The 18,876-nt window shown below is 40.6% G+C and overlaps 1 protein-coding gene across 3 annotated transcripts in view; it reads right to left on the reverse strand.

Moving 5' to 3' along the window:
- dlg1a (discs large MAGUK scaffold protein 1a) overlaps nucleotides 1–18,302 on the reverse strand; it is a 111,463-nt gene extending 93,161 nt beyond the window's left edge. For 2 of the 3 annotated variants that reach the window (XM_056414204.1, XM_056414203.1), the window contains exons 1-4: nucleotides 18,050–18,302; nucleotides 16,331–16,501; nucleotides 13,346–14,057; nucleotides 11,465–11,561 (exon numbers count right to left, since the gene is read on the reverse strand). In XM_056414204.1, the coding sequence (XP_056270179.1) occupies nucleotides 11,465–11,561; nucleotides 13,346–14,057; nucleotides 16,331–16,501; nucleotides 18,050–18,068 (999 nt within the window). In that variant the 5' untranslated portion in view covers nucleotides 18,069–18,302. Of the gene's footprint in view, nucleotides 1–5,301; nucleotides 5,404–11,464; nucleotides 11,562–13,345; nucleotides 14,058–16,330; nucleotides 16,502–18,049 lie in introns of those variants that run through there. The other variant, XM_056414207.1, reaches the window with a different exon arrangement.
- Between the last annotated feature and the right edge of the window lie 574 nt (nucleotides 18,303–18,876).

An 18,876-nucleotide genomic window follows, 5' to 3' on the forward strand; every position in this document is an offset into this window, starting at 1 on the left:
TATGGAGGTAAATACAATGTGCACACTACTATAATAGGGTTATTAAATTGACTATTATGACAACTACCCAACTATACGTCTGCCAAAGAAATCCCAAGTCAGCATATTTAGTCTCATTAGATTCTTACTTTTAACTTTTAACACTTTTATATAGTTTAAAAACCACAACCGGAGAGTGAGGAAGTTCAACTCGTGTCCATATATTGAATTTTAGAGCAGCAATGTGAGGAGAAGAGGGAGAAAAAAAGGATTTTCATGGGAGATATAGGGCAATGAAAGTCAAACGAATCCAAGCGCACACACACTTCAACCCGAGGCTCTCGGTGCTGTCGGCTGGGCCATCTGGGCCACCGTACACACACACACACACACACACACGCACAGCATCGTCTCTCCGCGGTCGCCTCCCACTTCTCACCTCGACCGGCAAATAAACAACGCGGCGTGAGCGGCGAGACGGCGAGACGCGGAGAGCGAGCGCACAGAGGTCGATTCTGAAGGTCGCCGGCGGTGAGTCGTCAGGAATCGTCCCAAAAAAAGTCTAAATCGATCCACGAACCCCGAGACGACGACGACGACGACGACTCCCCGTGTTACATTGGAAGCCGGTTATGACGACTAGTTCCCAAAAGAAAGATGGAAGCCTGGAGGAGCCAATTAAGTCTAGGAGCTGATGCAGGTAGACAAGTCATATAAATAATGCAACGCCATGAAAAGGTTATTCTGAGCACGGCAGGGAGGAAAAACTGCTTTTGCACACAATTAAATCCTCAGTTATACATGTATAACTGTGTGTGTGTGTGTTCTGTGTAATGCATCAATAACACATTAATAACTCATGTGCTGAGCATGGCTTCATATCTCTCTGCGCATTACATTTCTAGAAAGTGTTCTTCATGGAGGAACCTCGCGTGTTTCCAGCCTCGATATGATTTTTAACATAATTACCTTCGCATTGAAATGCGGAAGGTTATGTTTTGATCGCCGTGTATTTATTTATTTATTTATTTATTTGTATGCGTGTTATTCACGTAACAAAAAAAGTTGTAAACCGAATCGCATGAAATTTGGTGGGATGATTGGTTATTATCCGGGGACCATTTGATTAGATTTTGAGATTGATCGGGTCAAAGGTCAAGGTCAAGGTCATGAAAAAGGTCAACATCTTATTGAATCGCATGAAATTTGGTGGGATGATTGGTTATTATCCGGGGACCATTTGATTAGACTTTGGGATCGATCGGGTCAAAGGTCAAGGTCATGAAAAGGTCAAAATCTTCTTTTTACCATAGCGCGGTCAATTTATATCCAATTGGCATGCAACTAATGCCAAAATGTTCATAATTCAATGCCCAATCTTGTGATATGTGAAGCTTTGCACTCTACCGAGTGCCGTTCTAGTTCTCAATGTGTTATTTATATGATTGCTTATGAATTTGTAATATCTCAAATGTGGCCGTTTTCAAACCTCCTCCATGAGATCCTCTTTCGTTGGACTTTGCTGGTTTGTTGGCGACATTTTTTGGAGCTCAGTTTTTTTTTTTTTACTGAACATCTTGAATATTATTATTACTCTTCAAATATTGAGGCCAACTACCCGAGCTCATATATTTCCTCAGAATAAACAGCTGTGGGCCTTAAGAGTTATTCCCAGGAGTGTTTGAGTAAAGACTGAATGTAAGAGCTCTCACGATATGGTGAAAGTGATGCCTAAAAATATATATTTATGAGAACTCATGTGTTCTTCTGTTAAAAAAACACACAAAAACAGGAAGTTATAGTTTTTAAAGAGTCAGCTGTGGGTCAAGTGCCAGTTTTCCAAAAAGACTTGGCTTCTGTGATCAGCTCGCTGTCCTGAGAGTCCCTCTGTGTTTGGCAAGGAACAGATGGAGATGTACACACACACACACACACACACACACACACACACACACACACACACACGCACACACATATAAATACATTCATACATCTGGGATAGCCACAGGCGTGTTGGCTCATATGGCTCACGACACAATAACGTGAGGTTAAAGATAAAGAATCTAATGCCACGTTTACAAAAACATACTGAAAAAAATAAATAACTGAAAGATAGAACCCCAAAAAAAGAATGGAATAAATGAGTTAAAAAAGGGGGATAGAGAGAGAGAGAGAGAGAGAGAGAGAGAGAGGACACAACCTCACGAGCCTAGCAGGCAGGCACTACAACGTTAACATTAGTAGGTCAGCCAGCACATAAATAACTACACTGTGTGTGTGTGTGTGTGTGTGTGTGTGTGTGTGTGTGTGTGTGTGTGTGTGTGTGTGTGTATAACCTCGTACACACAATGTTAGCAAATAGTGTCAGATTCTCCATCTCCATCCTCCACATGAACCGATCTCTATACATCAACATTTTCAAATCTGGTCATGTGATCAGCTCTAACCCAGCCGTGTGTTCAGTTCCCACATGAGTGGACATTCCTCCCTCTCTCTCTCTTCTCTTCCTCCCTCTCTGAGATGCTGAGAACCTGCAGCTACAAATCAGATATAGATATATGAGTGAGAGGTTTATCTCAGTCGTGGTCATTTATTGAATACTTTATAAATTCCCAAGCGACAAAAAGTGTCCAGAGTGTCCAGAGTGTCCATGTCTGCAGGATTACATGGAGATGTGTTTCTCATTCATGCAGTGCCACTATGTGGCAAAACACAGACACAGCATGGGCAACGTGCTGTAAATATTATTTATTGTATCTCAATCGTGTCTATAAACTATCAAATAAAAATATGTATTTGTTTTTTTCCATTTTTTGCCAGCATTGAGAACAACATTAAGGATCTCATAGCATCTTAAGTTCTTCAAGAGGACATATGAGACATTAAGACATCAGAAACACATGACACAGTCTCTCTCTGGAAGTAAACATAGAATAGCTTGATGTACTGTATGCATATTTAATATTCATCACAGGACTATTTTTGTACTTGAATAGTTATTTAAAAAATAACGAAAGTACGGTTATAACCGTATAATGTGCAATTATTGAAATGGATGTAAACACACCGCATTGGGAAAATAAAGATGACCGCAATGAGCTACGGACGATTTATTAATATCAACAAATCATCGTTTCTTCTGCAACTCTCGACGTTTATACTCGGAGCAGAGCGAGAGGGACGAGGGCGACATTTTGTAATCTTTTCAAACCCCCGGGCTACACATGCAGAACAGACCTGATCTTCTCTTTAAACTATCCTGACAGGCGAGGGCCTGTTCACGGAGCCGTGGTAAGACAAAGCCCCCCCCCCCGAAAATCATCAATACGCTAAAAGTGAACTGAACTGAGCTGAGTTGACTTTACGGTTGTTTACCTTCGCATTGATAATGCGGAAGGTAATGTTTTGATCGCCGTGTATTTATTTGTATGCGTGTTATTCGCCTAACTCAAAAAGTATTAAACCGAATCGCATGAAATTTGGTGGGATGATTGGTTATTATCCGGGGACCATTTGATTAGATTTTGGGATCAATCGGGTCAGAGGTCAAGGTCATGGAAAGGTCAACATCTTCTTTTTACCATAGCACGGTCAATTTCTATCCAATTGGCAACTAATGCCAACATGTTCATAATTCAATGCCCAATCTTGTGAAATGCGAAGGTATGCGCTCTACCGAGTGCCCGTTCTAGTTTGCAAGTGTGTTTATAGGTTGGTATCTCTGAATGTGTGTGTGTGTGTGTGTGTGTGTCGCTCCTTGGAGATTAGTCATCTGCTTAATGGGGTTAGCTGCTCTGTACTCAGGCGTGACATGCGGCCTAACTGTTTCCCTGTCTGCTGATGTGGCTCAACAAGAGAAGCTAACGGCAGCTAACGAAGTCAAACGCTAATTAAATGGATTTGGATGAAGCCAGATTTGCAAAATGCGACATATTTATGACTATCTGTAATTTAAAACTGTATCCAAAACTGTACATACTAGCAACTTGTATTGTTCTGCACATAACCACCTTCTGTGTAGTGTTTTCTTTTATATTCTTTCTTATTATAGTGTTATTTCTAAGCTGTACTAGATTTCTAATGTGTCCAAATAAAACAAATAAAACCTTGGATCTTGAATCTTGAATTCATGCTGAGATAACAGCTTCAGTTAGCAGCACTCTGGCTTTCCAAAAAGCCCCAAAATACATGTTGGGTTTTACCGACACATTATGCAATCTTCTGATAAATAACTGGAAAGAAAACTTTAAGAAAAGTTTCATTAGACTCCGCCCACTCCTCCTCTCTACCTCCATCTGCCTGATGGATCGTGGAAGTCTGGATCGTGGAATATGCCGACTACCAACTATTTATACACTCTGTCATATTCATTGTGTTGTTACTGTGTTGTAATTTGTGTGTAATGATTCCTTCTGGTCACATGACATTTATTGATCCTCCTCTGTTGCTCTCCTGAAGGTTTCTTCCCTTTTTTCCCCGTGAAGGGTTGTTTGCGAGTATTTTCTGATCCGATGTGAGGTCAAAGGTCAGGGATGTCTATATGTACAGATTGTAGAGACAAATTTGTAATTTGTGAAAATGGGCTATAAAAATAAACTGAATTGAATTGAATTAAAACCTACAAATTAAAAAAATGTAACTGCTAGACAGAGTTTATCAAATCTGAAAAGTATTTAAAAATATATATATCTAGACAAATCAAGGGTGCTAAAATGTGATCAGGCTCTATTTTTTATGAGTGACATGTTCCATCGTGGCCAATGAGTAAAGGCGGGGGTTCTTTAGAGGATGTCTGGAGGACTTTAGTGTCGGGCTGCAGAGTTCGGAGTCGGAGTCGGTTAGAGCCGCTCCATGGGAATGATGCAGCGTTATCGTCAAGGTTTAAAAGTCATGATCTCCGGCCCTGGAAATGAATTCCTCGTAATGACATCAGCCGGCCTCGCTGATCTCTGAACAGTTCTGTGAAACCGTGAATTAGAGTTTCAGAAGGACGTGACACACGTCTGTCCCACTGAGAGGCAGATACTTGACGCTGGCTTAAATACTGGAGAAAGCGAATAAGATAAACATACAGAAGTTTAATTTAATGAAACTGTTTTTTACATAAGGATCAGGGGCGTGGCTTACGTACGTTCACCTATAGATAACATGTAAACTCACAGAACCATACGGGGGGGGGGGGGGGGGGGGGGTGTTACACACAGGACACATTCAAACATGCACATTTGACCTCAGTTGACCTTTGCTTCTCTCGACCCATTCCCTCAGTGAACCCTGCAGAAAATGACTTGTAATTGAAAGAATAAGTGAAAAATACGTTACATTGATTGAGGGAGACGAGTTACGATGGTCCATCTTCACATTTAGCCCTCGCGCTGACCCCCCCCCCCCCCCCCCCGGTAGGTGTCCGCCCTACTCCCTTAGAACGCCGACAGACTGGGTCCCAAATTGTTCTCCGCGAGCCGCGGGTCTCTCAGCCCTGCGGCACGTCGCTATAGGCGGATGCATCGCTCTGAGGCGAAGTCGTCCTGCAGCTGCCCGGGAAGTTCTCTCCCTCCTCTCCTCTCGTGCTTTTCTCTCCGTTGATTAATTTGTCGGCCCGTGACCCCCACCCTTCCCACCCGCTCCCCTCCTCACGGTTACATCACAGCTAGCCAGCTGGACGGTCGCACAGATGGGATGAATCGGGGGAATGATAAAGCAAAAAAATCCAGTCAAAAAACAAAACAAGAAACGCCGGACGAAGGAGGAACGTATATGAGCACTTGCTCGGAGACTCTCCTCTAGCTCTAAGTCTTTCTGTGCGTCTCTTTCATATCATTTTTTTCCCCCCTCTCTCTTTTCTCCTCTTTTGTTGCTCTGTAAAGTCTCTTCGCAGCCTTAAGGTAAGCCTCTTAGGAGAGCCTCTTGCTCCTCCTGGAGCACACGAGGCCGGCGACACTGAGAGAGGCTAAACAACACAATCACACGCTGCTGAAACCCGGGTGGGGTTTGAGACGGGATTTATCGGAGAGGGAAAGAGGCGAGATAGAGAAGAGAGTAATGATGGAAAGTAGGATTCTTTTTTGTAATGCTTTTGATTAAACATATAGCTGTGAGTTTTGTTCTGTAATCTTTAAGATTATGGTATTAGATTTGTTTGAGTGCTCATATATAAGCACTGGGAACTCTCTGAATCTTAACACTCGAGTTATTGTAACCAAAATGCGCCTCTGATTTATTTTGTGTGCATTTACGTCTAGATTCTTCCTATTTACCCATAATGCACATAGTGACACAGTCCAACAGGGTCAAAGAGGAAGACAAAAATAATCAAGCCGGATGAAGGAGGATGTTCTGAATCGTCCTTCAGCAGAAATCTAGAGGTCTTGAACTCGGGGAACACCCTCTGTTTATCAGAATGAGATAAACAAGATCAACCAGATGAATGTGTGATGGAATCCCTGCAGTGTGTGTGTGTGTGTGTGTGTGTGTGTGTGTGTGTGTGTGTGTGTGTGTGTCTCAGTTCTATCATTCATCAGATTCCTCACATGTCCGAGTAGCCTTTGTTTTTGAGCTTACGGTTGTATTTTTATGGGATCTAATTTACATCTTTTCTACATGGAGTTTGATTCGCTGTCCGGCGTCAGCCTGCGTGATCCTAGCCGGTCGGCCGGGGGGTTAAAGGTCATCGTGTCTCCAAACGGTGAATTAGCAAAGCTCAAGAAAACTGGCTCCGAGTCGAGGTCAAAGTGTGTGTCCTTCAACAGACAATGGGGGGGGGGGGGGTATGAACACTTAAGTAGAGTCCATGAATAAGCACAATCCAGACTTGAGTCAATCATGAGATTGAGAGTGACCCCGAGACGACAGTAAGCCCGACCTCGGATCAAACCGACCATTCAATGTGTTTGATGGCGTTACAGTAACCAATCACGGTTAACTCAGAACAAACTAATAAACAAAGTTTTTTGGTTTTTTTAAGTGCACCATCAGGGTGTGAGGTGTAGATAATAAGTTTGCCGTGTAGAAAACACAAGGCCGGTGTAAGAACTCTAAAGCTGCGTTCACACCAAAAAGCGTTGCGAATCTTCGCGTGGGGGCGGGGCTTATCTTTGTTAAACTGACTCACACTGGTTAAAGTTGTGAAACATGCCCGTCTGTGCACTTTATCTTATATTTATATTTCTTAATTCCTGATTCCGATTCCCAGCTCACGGTGGGAATGCCGCTTTTTTAAATGGGGCCATGCATTTCTGAGCAGGCACATAATGTAAACCTATAATTACGCCAGAGAGCGCTCTCTCTCCTGCCTTGAGATCAGCCAACCGGCGAGCTCGTCTTCTTTGAAGCCCACGTGACCTCTCAACCCAGTTTCCCGTCTCTCTCTCTCTCTCTCTCTCTCCGGGGGTCACGTGTCGTCCGACCAGCGGCTGAGCAACAGCTCGGCATTCCCATTGGACTCGCTCCGCTAGAGGACGGCCGGTATCCTGGTGAGATATCACCTTGGAGCCCCGTTCATTCACAAACCGCCGCTCACCAACAACATCCGGCCCCGATAAGAGGCTGAGCTCTTAGCGCCCCATCGTGTTGGACTTTAAATCCTGAAACGCTTCCTCCGGATGTCTTAAAGTGGAATCCGCTCCGTCTTCGTCCCCATTTTAAATTAAAATCACGCTTATCTGGAGGACAGTTGACAAATCAAAACACATCGTGTGCAGGGATTCATACCAGTCCAGCGTCAGAAATAAAACGAGGGCAACGGGCAAAACTGACCCCAAAAAATATAATTCTGCCCCTGATATCCCCAGGAGAGGGATACAAAATGCCCCCATAATTTCCTCTAATAATTATGAACTTACTAATATTCATATTAGTGCCATTTGATGACAATTGCTCATATTCTGTAAGCCTAAATAATAATATTTTTTTAACCAAACTTAAATGTTATTTCACAAGTTTAAAATAAGTGCTCCCAATTTCTTTTTCAATGCCCCTGGATTGCCCCTTAAAAAAGATGTCCTACCCTGAATGCAGCATGTTGTGCTCTGATACAGACATGAGAATTCATGCCTACTAATATTAGTAGCGACTGTAATTTTATAAAATGTAGTATAATTTTTTTAAAGTAGTAAAATCTGAAATATCAATATATTTGGTAATCAAGCATTTTTTTCAGAGCGGCCGACCAAAACGCAACGTAATGTTCTATAACTCATTGTGTGTTTGCTCACTTTAAACATTAATACTCTCAATACATTCATACAAAAATATTAACTTTGAGTTTGAAAAATAAATAATTGCCCACTAAAACATATGTAACCGTCCTCCCCTGCACCAGTCACACACAATGTCAACATCAAAACTACAGCGCTGGCTGTAATTAATGATTAATTAACGGAACGCCTCCTCCATCCACTCCGCTCTGCTTCCTACGTCTCACCTTGGTAGTGAGGATGCAGATGCAGTCCATCCTCACCAGTCCGACTGGCTCGAAAAAAACTTTCATCAAAACAATCTGCCGAGCTGCAAACTTCCACCGCTCAGCCGCTTGTTGCTCTAGGTGACATCCTTCTGCCGTCTGTCCTCTCCTTCACACCCTCTTCCTTCCTTCATCCCTCTCTCTATCTATCTCTCTCCTCCCTTTCTCATGTCCTCTCCACCTGCCCTTCCACAGGACCTCTCTCCGCTAAAACAGAGGCCGTCTCGGAAAAACATGGCAGCTGTCCTCGGTGCGCCTCCGCCTGCCCTCTTGTGTTTTCTCCAGCTGCTGTCTTGGTTTTTATGGCAGCTGGTAGACACATTTTGCCCTCAAAAGAGTGCACGGCTCAGAATATATATATATATACAGGTATATATATATACATATATATATATATGTATTTATATAAATATATATTTATATATATATATATATATATGTATATATATAAATATATATTTATTTATATATATAAATATATATATATAATTATATATGTATATATATAAATATATAAATACATATATAAATATAAATATATACATATAAATATATATATATTTAAATATATATACATGTATATATGTATATATATAAATGTATATATAAATATATATTTATTTATATATATATAAATGTATATATTTATATATTTATACAAATATATATACATATATAACTATATACATATAAATATATTATACTTTTTCATGATATTCTAATATTTTATATAAATACATATATAAATATAAATATATACATATAAATATATATATATATAAATATATATACATATATTTATATATGTATATATATATATTTATATATGTATATATATATATATATATTTATTTATATATATAAATATATATTTATTTATATATGTATATATATAAATATATAAATACATATATAAATATATACATATAAATATATATAGATATATATATAAATACATATATTTATATATGTATATATATATATTTATATGTATATATAGTATTTACCCGCACACACAAAAAATCACAGGGGAGAAAACAGCAAACATGCAGAGACAGAAACAAAGACACACACACACACACACACACAAACCTATGCCACACACACACACACACCACTTTTTGCCGTTTTATCAGGTCAGTCTCTGGCAGGAGTGGGGTGTGGGTGGGGGGGTAGACTCAGTGAACAGTAACAGCGATGAAGCAATGGATGCTCTACTTTCAACTTTTTGGGGGTATATGAGTGAAGTTCACGTTCATCATTCAGCCTGAAGCTTCATGCAGGAATATTTCAGATATTCATATACACGGTATTTCTTTTCCCTCACTCGGGATGCAGGGGTCGTTTCTAGAGATACACACATCGTCACGACAACGGATGTGGAATTTGAAACAGTGTACGGTACAAGTCCAACAGAGCGGAGAGAGAGAGAGAGAGGGAGAGAGAGAGAGAGAACATCTGTGGAAAATATTCTCCTGTGCAAAATGTCTCGCATGAAACAAACAGACACACACACACACACACACGATGTTGTGTGTGTGTGTGTCTGTTTGTGTGCGTGTTCATGTCCTACTCTACTTCTGTGCGGCTCCACCCTCCTCCGGCCCTCTGGGCTCCTGATGCCCACGGCTGCCAACAGAGAGATGACATTCTGCAGTCTGCACTGCTTCATGTGTGCTGAATGAACTTTATCCTTACACTACACAGACTTTCAATACACGTTATTATAGTTATTTAAAAAAAAAAAAAATTAAGTAATAAGGTTGAGAAAATATTTAATTTGCTCTAATAATTTAAAACTTTTGGTTCTCTGACTTTTGGTCCCTGACAAGAACAACTTAATTAATCCCAGTTTCAAATTATTATTGGATACATTAAGAACACCTGAGCAGCACATGATATGATGTAGCTGCTGTTACCACCAAAACAATATGTATATATATATATATATATATATATATATATATATATATATATATATATATATACAGTATATATATATTTGTTTCTGTCTCTGCATGTTTGCTGTTTTCTCCCCTGTGATTTTTTTCACACTTAGAGTGTGCGGGTATATACTTTATATATATATATATATAAATATATATATATATATATATATATATATATATATAAATATATATATATATACATATATATATATATATATATATTTTTTTTTCAGTGAGTTTTTCCTGATCCTATGTGAGGTCAAAGGTCAGGGATGTCGTATGCATACAGATTGTAAATCCCTCTGAGGAGAATTTGTAATTTGTGGTATTGGGCTCCACAAAATAAACTTAATTGAATAATAACAAGACAAAACACGCAGTGTGTTGATGCACGTATACTGTACAGCACTGGATTGGAAAACGCTTTGATATAAAGCAAAGTAAGTGTCAATATCAGCACAATCTCCTGAGACGTGGACAATCAGCAGCAGTTTAAAGTAACTCAGCGTAAGGCTCGGACCACAGGAAACCATCACAAGCACCTCACCGGCCCAACGCTGAGCTCGCTCTGCTGACTCCACTGGAGAAGAACACCTTCCTGGACTGACTTCATTCCCCTGGTCATATTATATCATGCAATAAAAAAGCAAATGTCCAAAACATCCAGCCTGCATAGGCGACATATCCGTCTAGTTCTGCTCTCTGCAGCCACCAGCAGCAAGAGGAGACGTGTGGAGATTCATCTGACCCCAATTCGGACATTAAGGGTCGTCGTGACAACGTGTATTTCACACGCAGCGTGCAGCCACTGATACAGAAGGATCACAACCAACGTACCGAACAGCTGACGATGATTTCAGGAAAAATAAATCCAAAATATGACAAATGGATGCTATATGTTCATTGAAAAATAGTTCATCTCCGACTCGGGAGATCCATAACCTCACTTCCTCGTGACCACCTGACAACTGGATTGCCAAGCAATTTTCCATATAGAAGGGAATACATATTCATACGCGGCGGTCAACTGGAGCGAGATTTCTTTGTTGGCCTGAATCAATCATAGAGGTCTTACCTTGGTGGGGGTCAGCGGGCCGGTAGCCGGCCGGAGGCCAGCTGGACCGTGGCTCGGGCTGGAGGGGTTGACCTTTGCTGACCTGGGCCTAGTTAGACTAGGAGCAGAGATTAAAGTCAAGAGGGAGTCTGTGGGTGAGTGTTTTATTATTCATTATTAATATAATTATTTCTTATTTTGTTTTGCATTTGTTATTATTTGTATTTTGTATTTATTTCCTGTTTTCTTCTTTACAATTGTAATCTGATTGACATACACAAACAATTTAATTACTTGTTCTTTGATCCCTGTATATTATATTGTACATTATCAATACAGTTTATATATATATATATATATTTATATATATATTTAAATATATATATATATATATATGTATACAGGACTGTCTCAGAAAATTAGAATATTGTGATAAAGTTCTTTATTTTCTGTAATGCAATTAAAAAAACAAAAATGTCATGCATTCTGGATTCATTACAAATCAACTGAAATATTGCAAGCCTTTTATTCTTTTAATATTGCTGATTATGGCTTACAGCTTAAGAAAACTCAAATATCCTATCTCTAAATATTAGAATATCATGAAAAGTATACTAGTAGGGTATTAAACAAATCACTTGAATCGTCTAATTAACTCGAAACACCTGGAAACACATTTTCAAATGTTTGATTTTGTTTTGCTGTTATAAATCTTTTTTTTTACTTGGTCTGAGGAAATATTCAAATTTTATGAGATAGGATTTTAGAGTTTTCTTAAGCTGTAAGCCATAATCAGCTATATTAAAAGAATAAAAGGCTTGCAATATTTCAGTTGATTTGTAATGAATCCAGAATGCATGACATTTTAGTTTTTTTAATTGCATTACAGAAAATAAAGAACTTTATCACAATATTCTAATTTTCTGAGACAGTCCTGTATATATAATATATAATATATGATAATAACTGACAGGGTTCAGAGTTCACAGACTCCCTCTTTTTTAAATATAAATATAAATATATATTCTCTACTAGAATTATTACACCTGAATTCCCAATAGTGAAAGGAAATGCAGTGTTGCATTATATTTTTTCCTCTTTCATTTTAAAAAGCATGACATTTGACAGCCGGCATAATTTTTTCTTTCACTAAAAAAACGATATTTTGAGGCATAAAAAAAAAAGACGTAAATGCACATTGTGTAAATGGATATCAGTGAAATTCAAAGAGGTGACAATTGACCTAAATGCAGTCAGTTGGTCAGTTGGTTTTATCTGTGTTACCAACCAGAGATTGTTACATCTGTTTCTCGAAATAAGTTTTGTGTTTTCAGTTTTAGTGGCAAAAAATAAATACAAGAAATTAGTTAAGATATCATGAGTAGCATATCTACCGTCCAACACCTGACCCCATGAAGGAAAGGACCAACTGTAGTAACTTAAACGTCCCCAATGGGAAATTGCTAAAAATAAATCTTGCGTAGTTTGTGGCATAGAGTTTGTTCTTCTCCATCTGTCTCTATTAAAAGTATAAATAATGAATATTGGGACAGTGTCAGCGCACGGTTTGATCAAATTATGACCAAAGTCATCTTTTCTTTTGTCATCTTTGGCTGTAAATGTTAAGAATTGATCCATTGAGTGTGTTAAAATGTCAGTAAACAGTTGTAACGTTTTTTTTATGTCCCCTGGAGGGGGAAAGACAACCACGTCTTTCAATCAGGAGGTTGGCGGTTCAATCCCCGCCCTAGTCGGTGTGCCCTTGAGCAAGACACTTACCTTGAATTGCTCCCTGTGTCTACGGTGTACGAATGTAACATGATTGTCAGTCGTTTTTTTGGATAAATGTAATATAATTATAATGTAAGAACAAAAATGAAAACATAGGGTTCTTCGACATACCCGAGACGAGGAGGACCCGCGGGGATGCTGAAGGGGAACTTCCCCGGGTCGGGGCCGGTTGGACTCGAGGTGTCGGCGCCACGATTGACCGGCGCGCCCGGAAACACGGAGCCTTGGATGGTGGTGGAGACGAGGGCCGAGACGGTCAGCAGGTGGAGGTCGGGAGAGGCGGAGCCGACGGAGATCTCCGAAGACGCGTTGGAGTCGCTGGCGCTGAGGTGTGGCTTTGTTCCATTCAGCGATGCTCCGAGAGGTGTCGTCATGGACCCGGTGGGGGTTCCCACACCATTCACTGTGACCCCGGGGGATGTAGCATTCGGGAGAGGAGAAGAAGAAGAAGAAGAAAGCACGGGAGTGTCTGATTTCGAGGCTCCTGATTGGACGGGAGCGGGAGGAGCGCGATACTTGCTCTTGCTCGGCTGCGACTGAGGCGTGACGGGCTGGCTGGCGGGGGAAGACGGCTTCGACGCGGTTCTCTCGGAGGGGAGCGGAGCGGCGTGGGACTTGATGGACCTGCGTTTGGGGGTCGGAGGTTTGGGCTGGGGTGATCCTGCAGAAGCCTCGGGGGGCCGTGGCTGGACTGGGAGCTCTGGGAGCTCTGGGAGCTCTGGGAGCAGGTCACTGGACTCAGTGAGAGGCCACGAGCCGCCCGGCTGGTCCCCAGAACACTCGCCCTCTGCCTGGAGGGTCAACTCGTAGTACTCCTGGATGTCTGGGAGGAGGAGAGCGGCGATTAGAGCTGAGGAGGGTTTAGTGGATGAATGAATCAACACCTTTATGAATGAAAGGACTTAACTTATTGAAGAAAACAAAACAATGAATGATGAAGTGACTAAATATCATCAAACTGAGGTGATGTTTACTCCAAAGTACACAGAGCAGTTGGGCTTAAAGCCATGAGATGATTACACAAAAGCTAATCTGCGATCATATTGATGATCAGTTAACCATTCCGGACATTTATCACTTCAAAACTAAAAACACTTTCTAGTTTAAGGTTCTTCAAACTCGGGATCTACATCTCATAGTAAACTGAGAATGTTAATTTGAAGCTAACATTGACATGGGTGTATGACATTGTGTAAATAGATTTACCTAAAAATAAAAAAAATAAGATAAATTAAATTAAATAAAAATAAAAATATATATAAATATATATATTTTTTTATTTAATTTAATTCATCATATTTTTCATTTTTAGGTCAATCTATTTACACAAAATATTTATATTTATTTCACATTGTATTCAGATGCTAATTGAAGCTAAACGTCTCAGCTAACGCGCTGTTGCCCTCTAGTGGCCGCACGAGGGCACTGCAGCCATCGTTATGTAGAACTTAAAAGAGGAATAAGTTCATTTCCCGTTTTAGAAACCGACACATTAGCGAAGTTACACATCGTGATCAGAGACTTCACCCCCCCCCCCCCCCCCACACACACACACACCCCTCCGCATACAGAGCTGCGAGCTCAGATGGGTTTGGTGGTCATAAAAGAAGATAATGAAGAGGAAGAGAAACAGATGTACAGTATGTGGGAAGAGGAGAGGGAATATACTGACAGTTGGAAGGGGGATGTGTAAAAGAGAAAAGTAGAACGCGTAAAAAAAGTGATTTTAGCAGGTACAATTCATTAAAGAAAATTTAAAAAAACAGTCATCAAGGATGTTCAGTCTCGCAAAATCCCCTCCGTGGACAGATACTCAAACACAGGACAGGATACATCTGTAACGCCACAGACAGCTCGGTTATTAAAGCCGAACGTCAAACGGGAACGTGTGTTAAACGAAGAGACGCACACACACGTGGAACAGAGGAAGGAGTGTTACTGTACGAACTAAAGGTGTGTGGGCGTGGCTCTGCGTGGCAGACGGGAAGCCGAGACTCAGAACCAGTTTGTTGTTTCCCCTCAAACCAGTTACACGCAGAGACTGTTAACTCTTGGGAGGAATTTAAAAGTTGCAACACATTCTCTAAATGTATGCAGGCTTCCTACAAAGGGGCCCTGTGTTTTCTGGGACAGGCTGCATGTCTACGGCTACGTATCGGTGTTCTGATGTCTGTGTTCTGGAGGCACGAGGCCGTGGAGAGGCCCCCAGAAAACCAATGGTTTCCTCTCACGGGCCGACAAGGCGGCCGCCTCACAGCCAAACCTTCTGGTCTTCATCGGTACGAGTGCACACGTCTTTTACGTCTTCATATACGATAGTAGCGTTGCCGTGGAGACCGAAACTGAAGGGTCAGTCCACCCCAAAAGAACATTTACTCAGACAGTTTCTTTTCTTTGACACACAATCCAACATGAAACTACGCTGATTTAAATAACTACGTCTCTGGGAATGCACTCTACATTATGTCCTGGGGCAGAAACACACACAGGGTTCATTCGCATTTTGACAAATGGATTTTCACGACTTTTCCATGAATTTTTAACTAAATTGACCAAATGACCCAAAGAAAACAAATTTATCTCGGTGTATACGTGAAAAAGTGAGAAAATGTGGTATTTAAACTAACAATGAGAGTTCGAAAGCAGACAGTATATATCCTTAAATGACACGAGAGAAAATAATTTCATTCAAAGAATAAACATGTATGTCTTTTCGGTTGAGGTGCGTTCACTTGTTAAAATTGCGTATGCTGACTTATATTCTGAGCGTTTTTCTTTTAAAAACATATTAAAACTCAGTGTAAATACACATGTGAATATAACAAATTCCCGTAACTTTTCCAAAACTTTAGGGATTTTTCTTTCAGGACTTTACCAGGCCTGGAAATAACCATTAAGAAAAATTCCATGACTTTTCCAGGTTTTCCATGAGCGTACGAACCCTGAATACAGATGTCAAATCCAAGCATCAATTCAAATGAAAAGGAGTCAACAGGCGGGTTAGAGGAAATATCACCACGTCTCCAGAATAAGCGCCTCGTGTTATGTCACACGAGGCGTGGAACAGACGGTGAACAAACCCACCGCGGTCCTTACCGAGCAGAGCGCTGAAGAGCTGGCTCTGGAAGACGTTGATGACCCGGTCCAGAGACCGCTGCAGCTGGGAGTCTTCCTCCACCTGGCCCGGGGCGCTCCGGCTCGGGTTCTGCTGTCTCTGGTCCAGTTTGGCCCGATACTGCTGGAGCAGCTCCAGGGCTCGCTGAGCATCTAAACACGAGAATATACAGGAAAGTAATAATAATTAATAATCCTCCAAGCACTCTGGAGATTAATTTGTTTGTGATCAAATATTTTATTGGTTTTCGAGATATGCACATGAAAAGGAAATGATGTACACCTTGTACGTATACAAAGGTACTCAGACAAAAAAAACATCAAAATAAATATAAATAAATAAGAATATATATATATATATATATAAATACGGGTAGACATGCAAAAACCTGCACACATATTAACATATATATATATATATATATATATATATATGCACATACCTGCATACCCTAATACACTCACACACATAAACACTGTTAATTTACCCCCTCCCACTGTTGGCGACGCCCACCCCCCACCCCCCTCTACATCTCCATATATTATATAAGGGAATGTATTATATTATGTTACAATTATTTATATTGTTGAATTTTGCTTCAAGCCGTGGACCAGGATAAGATAGTTATTTCGTATTTTGGCTATTGGAAGTTACATATTCACTACATCAAGATAACTCTGGAGATTAATGTGCATTAAAAACCTCGACTAAATTGAGGATTACTATGATCCAGGCCTCACGGGGTCCCCTTCAGGGTCTAGTTAATAGGAGACTCCTGATAGTAACTTTTTTGAAACAGGTGTGCCGGATCAGGTTTTCCTCTCAATACCCAGTTTTCATTCTTTGACATCTAGAATTGAACATTTTACACAGCAATTGAAAAATGTTATAAAATTGTCATCGGTAATCTTTGCTTTAGAAAAGTGAATCAAGGTGCATGTTTGCCTTCAGCTCCTGAGGTGATATCACCACAATATAATATAACAATAAAACTGAAAACGTCAAGTCATCTTAAATATAAAGGTATTTACGTCACCTTATATCTGCGAAATAGTAACAACAATTAAGATTATGAAGCTACTTTACGGCTTAATGTAATGCAACAAAAAAGGACACGAGGGCAATAAAGTTCACGGTGTTAAAAGAAAAAGGTGCAGAACACATTCCCGTATCTACCGCACTCTGAACAGCTGATGATTAAACCGGAAGCACTGACAGCCTCAAAGTCTAACTCGGGAATATGGCTGTCTTTGAACGCCACACGGCATTCAACATATTGTTTTACGTATCGAGTTCACGTAGAACATGTTTCAGATTTAGAATCAGTCACTCCGAAACACGAGCAGGCGATATTACACCTGAGGCAAGATCAATTAAACAACAACAACACCAAAAACAATATAGTAATAAAAGCGGATATAGAATTAAAATGAAATACCGCTCGGTGGATAACCGTGTCGAAATGAACTCAACGTCTGAATACCGTGTCTATATATATAATATAATATAATAATCGTGTTATGCGTGAATCAATAAACTGCAGTGTTAAAACTCAGCCTCGTAGAGTTGTTTTAACTGGTGCAATCGATATATATCTTTAACAAAAATACCACATGTGCAGGGTTAGCTGTAAGACGACTCCAGAGATAAGAACAGAGACAACAATAAACAACAACAACAACAACAACAACAAAGCATACCTTTCTGTCGTACGGGCATGGTGACAACACTCGTCCGGGTGTCGCGTCTGCGGGTCGCGGTGCCACACTTGTGTTGTTGCTCCAGATGTGCGCGTCTGTCCCGGGACAGCCTGCACGCGCGTGCCTCCAACAGTTCACACACCGACCCGTGTGAGTTTATCCACAAATAAAAGCTCCGCGGTTCGATAAAAAGCCGTCACCAAAAAAAAGACAAGAAAAAAGAAAACGTTGACAGTCGACCGCGTGGACTTAGTACCCGGAGGTTGTTTTTTGTTGTATCCCTTTCTCTTTCTCTCTCTCTCTCTCTCTACTTTTCTTTGACACTCCCTCTTTCCCACGTTGGTAAAAAAAACTAGTCCTCCATTTCTTCATTCAGGTGACTTGACGCTGTCCGACCGGTTCTTAGGCGGGATGAACACACGCACACACACACATACAGAGGGCGAGAGCGAGAGAGAGAGATAGAGAGAGAGAGAGTCCCTAAGGACACACACGCACACCCACACACACATTCAACAGCCTGGTTGGGCTCTTCTAAAGCTCTCCTGTGATCGTGGTTTTGTCATGTTAAACAGTTGCATTGTGGCCAGTGGATCAAAACCCGGTTTATTCCAGGGCCCAAAGGTCTGCTGCATGTAGGCTACATCTAATCCACTCACTGCCAGGTTTATAAAACACTGATTAGTGTTCCAGAGGAAGTCATGAGCAAGCCTCCTCCTCGCATGATCCCCCTGTTTTGGGACTGTTTAATGATATTGACCCAGATGTGTTGATTAAATTGAATGTCGAACTGGAAAGTAAAATCGGGTCAGGTTATATAACACACA

The sequence above is a fragment of the Pseudoliparis swirei genome, chromosome 5 (genome assembly GCF_029220125.1).
Source record: "Pseudoliparis swirei isolate HS2019 ecotype Mariana Trench chromosome 5, NWPU_hadal_v1, whole genome shotgun sequence".
Classification (NCBI taxonomy): Eukaryota; Metazoa; Chordata; class Actinopteri; order Perciformes; family Liparidae; genus Pseudoliparis; species Pseudoliparis swirei.